Here is a 12,526-nt window from a genome sequence, read left to right on the forward strand (position 1 = left end):
TCCCTCCTTCCTGGAGTCTTCCCTTTACAACACAGATCCTACACCTGAGGTGGAGACACCCAGCCTTGATCAAAGACTGCATTATGATTTCCATTCAGTTTTCTACAGGTCATTGTGTCCCTTGGGCAGTCAGGGCTGGAGATCAACAGAAAGAGGTGATTCCCATTGTCACATGGCGGAAAACATCTGGGGAAAGGTAAGCTGCAGAGAACCAAAAGGAGAAAACGAAAAAAAGGCAGCAGAATAACAGAGAGAAACCCAGTGATAATGGCTACGGTAACGAATGACTTCCCTGAAGCCAATATATTGCAGCAAAGCAAAATCAATATGAGTGTAGGCCCAGACACTAGAAAATTAAATCACAGACCCAAGAAATAATTAACATTAGCATTTTAAATTATTAACAGGGAAGGGAACATTTTTAAAAGTTACTTTCTAGGCTGTTTCCCAGGTTTGATATTATAATTGTGAAATCACACTTTACCATTAAACGAAGTGCGAAAAGGAATGCCCAATTAGTGAATTTGTGGGTCTAAGGAGGTTCAGATTTTGCATTTTGCATGTGTAGATTCCTGGAAGGGCAAAACAGAGTGACAAAGACAGAAGGGCCTTTCTTAGGAGAGTTACAGAAGAGATTTTTACTAATTATTTTGCAGAGTCTGGAATCTCCTGTCTTCAGAGCACGCAGCTGGGCTTGCAGCTTTGACACACCTGGGCTGGAGAAGACAGCTGGCCCAAACGTGGGACAAAATCATACCGTGCATTAAAGATAAAAGGCCAGAGAGTTTGGTGGTCCTGGTTACATCCCAAAAATGAGAGCCATCTTATATTTGCCAACAGAAGGGAGGGCAGAGAGGTGCTGACGGGCATGCCTTGTTGCTGTCCTAAAATGTGGTCCATTTCCTTTGCCATCTTCTGCCAGTGGTGGCCCCAGACAGCAACCTGACCCCTCTGGATTTGCCATGGCTACTTCTAGGAAGGGCGGAGAATGCATGTCCTTTCTTCCCGTAGTGGATCTTGGCAGGATAAAGCTGGCTTTAAGCTGTGCTTTGAAGAAAAGCATTCCCCAAAAATGTAAGAAAAGCACTTTGTGGAGGACTGGCTACCAGCAGCCTTCAAATCAAGTCTGTGCTCTACCACTTGATCAAAGCAAACTGCTCTTTCCAGACATGACGACCTCATCTTCGACAGCCTTCTTATGTCAGGAAATACAAAAGGTGCTTTGCTGATGCAGAAATTTGAAAGTGATTTTATTTATTAATTGTATTCTGTGTGCCTGGCTGAAATCCCAGCAACTGGGGCCACTCAAAATCTTTTTTTTTTTTTTTGTTCTTTTTTTTTTTTCTCAAGATGGACATAAAATCAGGGAAGCAAAGGAGAAAGTCAGTGGTGTGAGCTATCCATAAGAGCATTTTTATGAGTTTGTGCTCACTGCCAGTCTTCTAGAGAGAAAAAAGGAACAGAGAGCCAGACAGCTAGTCGGTTGGGTGAGCTAAAAATTACAGCTGCGGTAGTAAATAAAGGCAAGCCAAGACCTGTTCCCCAGCCCTGAGGGTAGGCAGCTGACCTCCCGGCCCCACTCTGCCCCCAGGCAGAACTGCTCCCTGGCTGCAGCCCACCCTGGGTTGTCCCCTGAATGCCCAGGCACCCGCTGGGACAGGGTTGCCAAGGAATGTGCCAACCAAGACGGAGGAGAGACACTCGTAATGTTGGAGTTCATGCCCTGGCCAGTTTATAGATGTAGCCACCTGCCCGTGTTTTCAAAGGCAAGGCATTTTGCACTTGCTGAAGCTCCCAGAAATGGGATGGCATCACAGCTAAATGTGGGACACGAGGTTACAGGAGAGGAGAAGGGACATGGATGTCCTTCTGGAAGAAACACCCGTATGAAGAAGTTGGTAGCACAAGGAGCACAACGACGACTTTAGTTGATCAGATACAACAAAAGATCATAGCTCCATACCTAAAGACAAATATAAATGCCTTTTGCATCTCCACAAAAATTCAGCATGGAAAATATCAACATTTTTAACAATATCCTTCAGTTCAAACCCTAAAATCAATTAGCATGTACCCACTTCCTGAGAAAATATGACAGTGATCCACTGGCCTTACAAGTGCTAGGTGGAGAAACGCAGATAGGAACATGTACTGCACATGGAAAAGATCAATTCTAGTCTCTTTTAAACACCATACACTTCCTACGAAGGTTAAGCCTGTCATGACTACCTGATCGTTCCACATATCACTTTTAACAGGCTATTTCTAGAGGCAACTGCTAGAATGAACCACTCACTGGTGCAGTTTTGGTGGGGAGAAATAATATTTTTAACTGACTGTTTTAAATACAAGCATAAGATGTTATGAGTAATTAATAATGTACTAAATTTGTACCACCTGGTCTATTTTAACATTAAAACCTTGTCCTTGCCTCAGTGCATGCAAGGTCGAACTCTGTTGTCATTACCCTTTCAGTGACATCCAGACAACTTGCACGGTGACATTAATATAAAGAGACACATTGAGTTGTACCTACGTTTGCACACTCTTGTCCAAGTAAATTTCACTCAGTGTCTTCTAGATTTTTAATAACTACCCTGCTATTAGCAAGAACTTAACCACTGACAAAATCCTACTTACACAATTACCCAAGCATAGAGATAATACAAAAATAGGCAGTGTTTTATCATACTGCTGCCTACTATACTAACAAGGTAACCATTTTTATTTTTATTTTTTATTATTTGGAAACTCAGCTCCACTTCAATCCCTGGACTAATCCAAATCTCAACAGAAAATTCACTCGTATCAGCCTCACAAATTATACACATATATAGTGGATCCTATTAAAAATATTGTCTTCTCAGTGTTTCATATAAGGGAGTCAATATATTTGATTTGGAAATACAAGTAGTACAAAGAGCATAAAGATGTTTTCCAAGGGGCAGGTTTATTGAACTAACATATTAGCAGTTTTCTTCCTCCACATTTCTAATGTCTCCCATCCATGAAGGTGAATGGGAGATAGTCTCATATTCCCTTACATACATACCTACAAAAGAGGATAGCATTAAGGGACTTTATTTCTCTGTGATACATCCTAGATCATTTATAGATCCAGAAGAGATACCTTAAAATTCTACTGATAAAAATCTGTACCCAAGGCCAAAACCTGTCACAGGAAACCAATGAATCTGGTTTGGATTGTTGCTCTGGGAGATTTCTTATTTCATAGATGAAAAAAGAGCCCTGGTCCAGTTTTTGTTTTCAGTCTCCTTTGAGCTTTATCAGAAGTAAAAACTGACTCTTCTTCTGTACAACCACTTTTGTTAGGATTTTAGCCATTTATACTTTAAAATATCTACCTTTCTATGAATGGATGTTTCAAGGAAAAAGTTAGCAGATTTTATACCTATTCAACATGGACATTAAATAGTACCTTGAAAATAGGAACTGAACACACTCGTCCCCTAGTACAAGACGCTTGCTCAGATTTAGTCACCAAGTGCCAAGAGTCAACTCTTCAGAAAAAACAACTGAGCCTGTAGCAGGATGCACAAACTCATAAATCTGTAGTGACATTAGGAAACAGATTACTTTTTAGGAGAACATTTGGAAAGTAGTTTCTCCTCCCATCTGTTCCCAGGTGTATTTTCCTTATCTCTCTTGGGAAAGCAGTCTTACACTTCCCAGCCTGGAATGCTCTCTACTTATTCTGCCATACAATGGTATTTTTGAAACCCAGCCTTTTAGGCTGGTTTATCAAAAATATCCTGAGTTTGATTTCCCCAGACTTTTTAGCACCATCCTCTAGTGTTCAGCATGAGAGTGGGATATATCTGCCCAATAACATAAACAATAATTGTTTATGTGGGCACCGAATTTTAAAAGCCTGGAGTCTTAGGCAAAAGGTTTTTCTTTTGCAGGGTTTCCATCTCTGCTAGGAGTCATCAGACACAACTGGACTGATTGATGCTGGTGTCAGGATTCATCTTTTTAATTCATCACATGATGCCATCTGTTTCTGCTGGGCCTTTCATTCCTCTTATGGGTGTTTAATACTTGAGTAGATATGGCCAGATGTTTGCTTAGTAGCATCAGCTACCTGAGTGCTCTGCTTCCTGGACAGTGTTCAAGCAAGGATGGATAATGGGACATAAAAAGAGCAAAAATTGCTCTGGGACACAAGGACTGTGGTGGTAGCTGGCATGAAAAATACAAAGGGAGAAGCTGGGGAAAGTGTTGTGGTTTGGCTACGTTCCTCTGAGGTTTGGATTCTCTGGTATCGCACTAAATGTACCTGCTGCCAGCCATAAGGATACATCAGTGGAAGCAAAAAGGATGGTAATATGCTGACAGTTGTTTCAACTCTATTTCACTCGTGTCCTGAAATGTGCTTATTCATGTATTCTGGGCTGCTTCTCTGCAAAGCTGCATGTTACTCGAGGAGGAAAAGTCGCCTCACTTAAATAGGTGTCCAAGTTGACAAGACAGACTCGAATGACACTTACACTTCTTGTTAATGTTTCATTGGGCTCCCCAGCTCCTTCTGGACCCTCTCTAACTCTCCAGCCCCCATCTCCAGTATCCCCCCAGCTCTATCAAGGCTCCTGCAGCTTTCTGACACGTTCCCCTCTGCTGTGGTGTCCTGCACGCACCCCGCTCACTCGCTGCTTTGCAGATTTTGCCTGTCCTGATGCTGACCGTTCCTGACATGCCTATTCTCGCTTGTTTGTCTAGTGGCCTTCTCAGCGGATGTCACCGAAACATAAATGCACGTTTCCAGAATGTTGTGAGCTGCCAAAAGAGCAGATAAGGTGAGCAGTGGCATTCAGGACACAAACACGGGGGAGTGTAGGGGCCAGCAGAGCTCCTGTAAGACTTGAGACAATTCTTCCCCAGTTTTATACAGCTGTATCTTATCCCCTCCTCTTTCCATTTTGTAGGAAGAGGAACTGATGGGCTAAACATTGCCTCAATGAGAGCACGTGCTTGATGGTTGAAGCTTACAAAGCTTCAGAGTGCAGAACCCTAAGATGGTTTAAAAACTGGAAAAAAAAAAAAAAAGACTAAAATGTTGTAACTTGGGCTTGTAACGTCCTTCCCAAACTTGCTTTAATTTCCAGCAAGCGGATGTAACCTAGTATTTGCAGTTAGAAGGCACACAATATTTTAAGATTCCAGTTCGTTTATATTAATCATCAGCTGTACAACTGCAATATAAAAACTACATTTCCCTCTAAGGAGATTAACCTTTATTCACAGAGTAGAACTCTTCAGTGCCCCCATGAATAAGAGCATGTTTGTCATTAAATACAAAAATAATTACTTGATTCAGGACAGCAAGAGTGTTTGCAACTTTTGAGTTGTACATTTCTCTAGGGATAGACAATAAAATCATTGAAAATGGGGCTTCAGTAGTTTTAGATTTGTGTATAATTTGGAAAGAAAATAAGCAGACAGCTGGAAATGCGCTATCGTAAGTCATCAGTGTTCCATTTTCATTCATTTATTGGCACAAGAAATATTAATGAATGAGGTCTTATTCCTTCGGGGCAAAGCAATCTTTAATCACCCTATAAAAAGCTTCATGGTCTCGTAACACCCTTGGGTAATGCTTCATGTCTCCTAAAAAGGCCAGAGTCTTGATGTAGATTCCCTCGGTGATGGTCCCTTCATTTCAGGCAGAAATACAAGTCTCATCTGAAGGCCTTCTTTTACTATCCTAATACACTTCTTCTGTCTGAGCTCTTGAAATGTAAAATTTCAATCCACTTTTACCTAGGTCTGCTAGATGCCTAGCTATTTTGCTATTACTTGTGATTTTACCACAAGCGACAGTGATAGTTCCCTGTATCCATTTCATTTAAAGAGAAAACCTGATACATTACCATAAACCTCTTTCAAGCTCAGCTGTGATCTGCTGAGAAATCTGCAGTGATGGAAATATATCAGTATTGGGTGAGACAGGACTTTATGGCTACTCCCACGCTAATAAATTAAATGTGCCCAGAAACATTTTCTTATGCTGAGGACAATTGAAGACAATCATCTTGCTGCGTGTTATTAAACTTCTTCATACTCTGTGCTGACCACAACCTCCCAGGTGGGGCAATCCCTTGCCTGTGAACCTCCTGGTACATCTGCGTGGTTGGCCAGCTGGAGGAATCCTGCCGGGCAGGCTTCTACACTGCGAGAGTGTTCGTCAGTTAGAGAACATGGTGCACAAATGGTAATACTCTGCAACTGACTCTAGGAAACAGTTTTATATAGAAACAAAGCCCCCATACTGAAGACCACACAATGCAACTAGCAGCCCTGTCTTACACATTTATATACTACACATCACAGCTACCTCTCTTCTTTTTTTTTCATGTTTTTCTTATGTTTGCTTGACTGCATACACCAAACTAAAGGCAACAATGCTAACAAAGCAAAGATGCAGCAAGGAAAGCTAATCAGAATTAAATATTTATCACATGCTTTTGCTTCATTCTTAACATTTCAAAAATATACAGGAATGAAAACAATTAATGGGGATAGATGTAAACTTGCAAGCACATACAAAGTGATTTTGCCTAACTGTGGGATTACAGCCATAACTATTAATTGTTAGATAGATACATGGCACCCAATGGCTCCTTGTGGTGCTTAGGGTCTGTCACTTAGGAGGGTGATTTGGGCCAGGAAATTACCATGAAATTATTCTCACAGACTAAGCATCACATATCCTTGTACTCGCTTCTCTTCCCAGCTCAAACCATCCCCATCTCAAACCCCTCTCTTGCACATCTGTCAGGCCAGAATGCATGCTAACTGGCCTTTCATCCATCTCACTCTTCTTCTCAGGTATTTGTTCACATCCAGGTTGCATTGGTGGTGCTCAGGACAATCTCTCAGTAGCAGGAAGACAGACTGTTGTGGAAGGACATGCAGAATTGGAAATAGTAAGAAATTACAATTTGCTTACGTTCCCTGTAGCTAGATTTCTTTCTCTCTTGCCTTGCTGCAGACACCTGACACTGCGGAGACCTGACTGACAGAACTGCTTCGGTGATATGCCATTTTACCAGCAAACCTTGGTTGTTAAATATTGAAATGGTGGTAAAAGAGACCTACTCATTTTTTTGGGCATCTTCTCGGTTTGGGAATCCACAGATTTTAACCAGACGGAAATTTAGCGGCACTTTCTCAGAACACCTCTTCAAGGAACCATCCTACACTGACTTGTAGTAAAAGAATGCACGGAAGGAAAAACTGCTATTTTCCAAGAATGTGACATTTCCAGGTTTCTATGTATCACAGTCATGGGCCATGTTAAAACAGAAGAAATATCCATTAAGGCTTCCAAAGATGTGGGAGTGGTATAAAAGGACAGGCTCCAGGGCATCCAAATTTTTTAGAGACAAGATTCTATTGAGTTTAACTAAAGCAGGCCACTTCAAATCTCATCCAAATCATGCTGAGTAGCTCCGCTGGCAGGCACTCGAATTATCATGGGGAAACAGGACTGCAAGGTCCTCTTGGGTCATCAAGTCAACCCCCCTGCTGACAGGCTACTTGTTGTTTCCTTCAGAAACAAGCTCCATCTCACAGGCTGCTGGGAAGTCCTGCCAGATAACATCATCTCCTTTTCTGCAAGCACCTATGAGTGATTTATCCTTCTCTGTTTTGGGATGAGCTATGTCCTGTAACTAAAATCACTCTCAGCCCTGCTTAGTTCTGCATTTCCCTCATCAACTTAATATTCCTGTGCTTTTCCCAGTTTGACTTAATCTGTCTTGAGTATCAGTCATTAACGGAATACATTGCATGCCCAGTGCTGCAGAGCACTGCAAAACAGCACTGATACTCTCCTTTTTCCTCTGTAATTACCGTTCCTGACACATATTAGAATTGCATTTACCTCTCTAAGGGGTGCGCTATGTTGTTGGCTCAGTCAACCAGAATGGTAAGTACATGTGGGTGTCTACAGCTGAGTTAGCTTCCCAAGATTTCAGGGACTGAAATAGGTACTTTTAGGGTCTATTTAATCTGATGTATTTTAGATGTCTTTTTGGTTAAGATAATTTATGACTTCATGGACTCCATTGACCAGGTCCGACTACAAAGGCAGTCCACGCAGTTATCTCAGATACGTATATTTTTATTATCCCCTCAAACATTTCCTGTTGATAAGCTACTTGGTCGTAACATAAATTCTTAAATAGGGCTGAGTGCATGACCTTCCACTTTGTTTTTCATAATTTCATGCATCATACATTAATTCAATGCTAGCAGTTATGTAATCCTTCCTGTAGGATAGCTGGGTACACTAGAAACTGGTGATGCTTTCTAACTGTGTGTTCTAAGAAAATGTCATCAATATTTTTCTGGGTGAATAGCATCATTATTGGACAAAAAAAAAAAGCCTAAGGCTGATCCTAAAAGGGCACTTTAAGTCTTCTGTTTCAACTTTAATTCTAGTAAAACCCTGAAGATCTTCCCTTGTTATGGACTGCACGTCCTGGCATGCTTATGACCCCAGGCAGATGGGCACAGATTTACGTGGTGGCATGCGGGTAGGAGCTGGTAGAACTGGCTTCATCCAGGCAGCAGGGAGAAGAATGAAAGGGTGGTTTGGCCATTGTACGTCAGGAGCATGCAGAGAGGTTGGAAGGTTGTTCTTTCTGTGATTGGAGTGTCAGTTTTATACATGCACGTCATTAGTGCAGTAGTAGTCCCCAGCCATTGCATGCAGCTGTCCCCTGAGAAGTGGCTGGTGTCACATCGGCTGACCCTGCAGAGCGAGGGCAGCAAGGGCTGTCTCACTACCCAAACGCTCCTACATCTTCTTAATAATTCTTGTCTCAGTTATTTTCCTTATTAACCTCAGTAACATAAACGTACACAGGAAATATGTTTAGTCTTTACAAAACTTAACAGTAAGCATAATTATTCAGTTAGCAATTTCAAAAGCTCTTATACACGAGAGAGAGACTATTTTATCATTCCCCTGGTTTGACTTTACCTTCCAAAGCCGCTTCAATGACTCTAAAAATGCCATCTGATGATAGCAGCAGTATTATTGTGCTAGCTAGTTACACAGCACGTAATTTTCCAACTATTCTGTAAAGTTCAGTTCTTTGAGGATAATTCAAATATCAGCTGACCATCAGCATACATTGTTGCATGTGGCACTGCCATGGTCCAAGACATTTTTGGGATATATGAATTCCAACCAAAGACTTAAGACTTACTAAAATTCCTTTCAGCAGCTCGACTGCTCTGTAACATGAAGTTGCCCAGGGCACTTACTAATTTTCCATGCTTTTCTTCCACCATTCCTTTGAATTTCTGTTAGTGAGGCTCGATAAGATCTGCAGACCAAATCACTGAGCTTATCACAGAATCACAATGCTTGTAACTCTTCCCATCCCAATTTTCAGGAAAAAAAAAAAAATAAAAATACAGAGCTTGAAAGATCTTGGAGAAGTTAAAAAAACAGGTCTGAAATGCATAGATTTGCATTGGACAAAGTATCCACAGATACTACCAGAAGTAGTAGTATATGTGACAGGTAAATGTATTCAATTGATATGAGCGTGCACATATGCTACACAGGGGAAAATGATGTAGGATTTCCTCCATGCCTGCAGAGACCAAGAAAGAGTTAGCGGTCCAAATGAGATACAACCTCAGGATAATAGTGTTCATCTCCAAACTGACTCTTCAAACTCAGGGGAGGAACAAAGAACTCAGCAGGTTAAAAGAGAAAGCCTGGCACAGAACACACCAGAGTTATATGTAAAAATTTAGATCTCAAGTCTTCTTATGTTAGAGAGCTGGTAGTGCTTTTTGGCTACTGAACTTTTGTCTGATGCTCTTCAGCAAATAAGTGAGTTTGTGAATTCAGTCCACTCTCACTGAAGAAACCAAGACTTGATGGTGTCAGGGGAGACCTTCTTTCTACCTGCTAATTAGCATCATGAAATCTCCATGTAATGTGGTTGGCACTCGATGAGTCTCCTGATTCAGAATCTGTTGTTCTTTTCCTATTTGCCCAGTCCTATCAGACCTATGGATCTTTTTATTTTGTTTTGTTTTCCACCCTGAGAGCTTTACTCTTATTCCTATAATCACTCCTATTCACCAGCCTTTGCTGCATGCTTACAGAACTGCTGGCTGAAAAGTATAAAGCTAGCATTTTTGCTTTCAGCTGACCAGTAACTTCAGATTATCCATGCTGACAGAGTTTTTCAGTATCTGGTTTTACATCTCAGACTGTCTTTTTTGAGCATGGGAGTTTAAATATATGCAGATGTTAGTGCAATCTCCTCTGAATCAGATTTCATATTTAACAATCCCTATGCAATTGATGAATTTTAATTTCTAAGGGAATCAGATGTTGCAAGTTCACTGAGTAATCCACTAATATTTCAAATGATAACATTTTCTCCAGAATTTCCCAGAATTATTTTCAGGTTTCATTATCATATACAGAATCCATTGACTAATAGTAGGGGGAGATTAAATATCTGAATTTAGGCTAAATTCCACCAAAAGTGCAGAAAGTCATAATTGGCTCCAAATCTTCTAGTTACACATGAAAAACACACAGAAAGATGAAGTTAGGGAAAAAATATTCTGCCACTTTCTGAGTAATCATAACTTAATCTTTTGACTTATATATATTAAAAAAACAACACTAGAAACTGTAGTTTCCCCTTGCAAATAGTATTTTCAGTGAAAAACTAATTGTTAAAATTTAATATAATCACAAAATTATGTTCTTTGTTTTTTAAATAAACCCCTTCAGGAACTTTTCTATCCCAGGAGCTGAGAACCAAAACACTGGGTACTTAAAAGCAAAATAACCACTAAAAGCAATCGGCAGCAAAACCCAACATTTTTATAGCAGCATCTACTATTAAACAACTCACTACATAAACAGTAAGCCCATTAGAGCCACAATGTCAAAGATGCTCTGTAAGCTGAACGGGCGAAACATTTCCACAATGACTGCAAGCCAGCAAAGCGCTCCATAAGATGTCAACAGGGAAATACAATTCAGCCTTAATAGGTTCAGAGCTTATGTAAGCCATGCTTATGGGATACTCTATTAAAAAAGCAAGCGAGCAAGTGACTTTACTGTAAACATAACCTGCAGCTTCCTAGAACATGCAGGCTAAACACATTTGAAACTCCACTCAAAGACACCATGCTAGCTGTTCTGGACCAAAAATGAATAGAAATAAAAATATCTTCTGATGTGGTGACAGTTAAGGTGATATTCACTCCTGAAAAGAGATCTGGAATCTCTTAAGTCCCATGAATGCCTTAAGGAATTAAATCATTATAACAAGCCTATGTGCCTTTTTTCTACTAACACATTACCTGTTCTTCTGCAACAACATAAGCCTCCATTCCTAATTAGCAATGCAATGCTACCAATTTTGTACTTGGGATGTAAACAGGTGTCTCTGGGTGAGACCCCGATTCAGCAAATTAAAGCCTCAGAACAACATGAGCTTTGCAGTTTCTGGATAAAAAGGTGTCCATTTGCCCACACCCAACAGGAAAGGGAGAAGCAACCATCTAGACAACTCACCACGAGGTTTCCTATCACCATGACCAACAAGAAGACGAGAAGGCACAGGGGCTGCCCAGCCACTTCCATGCAGTCCCACATGGTCTCGATCCACTCCCCGCACAGGATTCGGAAGATAATGAGGAACGAATGGAAGAAATCATTCATGTGCCACCGTGGCAAATTGCCGGTAGTGCTTATCTTCTTGACATTGTCCATGTAACTTTTCCCAAAAAGCTGCATTCCTACCACGGCAAAAATAAAGACGATGATTGCCAGCACGAGGGTGAGGTTCCCAAGGGCACCCACTGAATTCCCGATGATTTTAATGAGCGTATTTAAGGTCGGCCAGGACTTTGCCAATTTGAAGACTCGCAGCTGTGAACAAAACATAAACAACAGTGTCAGTTCACAGAAGCAACAGACACTTCAGCTGATGAATTATTAAAGTGGTTAAAACACGTGAAACACGTTAAATGCCACAGTACAAGGGGATTTTAGCCACACTTCCCGTTAGCCTCACTATGTCTATCAATAAAATATCAGTTGTGCTTCTTGGATGAGAATTAAGCATTCAAGGGCTGTGCTCTTGCCTTGTTAGGCAGATGTGCTTTTAGAGGCTCAGCTCCCTGATATTATGGTGTGGAGGGGATGGAAGGAGGAAGTCTCAGGTATCAATATTTTGTTTTATGTTGCTTTTCCACCTCAAATTAAACAGCCTGACAGACGTCTGGGGGAAGGGGGCTAGGGTTTGGTCCTGCAAAGGGAGAAGCAATTCCTCCGTGTTTCAGAGCAAGCTTCAGCCCAATGCTGTTAGCTCCCAGGGTGAAAATCACCTCTGTGCCGAGGATCCCACAGTCTGGGCACAACCCACATCCCACTTAAGACCTATTTTAAGGATGTAAATGGTTCCTACTCCTTGCGCTGTGTTTTCAACTGAAGGTTTAATTTCAACAC

At 41.1% G+C, this 12,526-nt stretch overlaps 1 protein-coding gene across 5 annotated transcripts in view; it reads right to left on the reverse strand.

Annotated features, from left to right (window-relative positions):
- LOC310894974 (sodium channel protein type 5 subunit alpha-like) overlaps nucleotides 1–12,526 on the reverse strand; it is a 209,339-nt gene that overhangs the window by 80,103 nt on the left and 116,710 nt on the right. For all 5 annotated transcript variants that reach the window (XM_083825713.1, XM_083825712.1, XM_083825716.1 and 2 more), the window contains one exon: nucleotides 11,591–11,947. In XM_083825713.1, coding sequence (XP_083681839.1) covers nucleotides 11,591–11,947 — 357 coding nt within the window. The remainder of the gene's footprint in view (nucleotides 1–11,590; nucleotides 11,948–12,526) is intronic.

Source organism: Anser anser, assembly GCF_964211835.1.
Source record: "Anser anser genome assembly, chromosome: 2".
Taxonomy (NCBI): Eukaryota; Metazoa; Chordata; class Aves; order Anseriformes; family Anatidae; genus Anser; species Anser anser.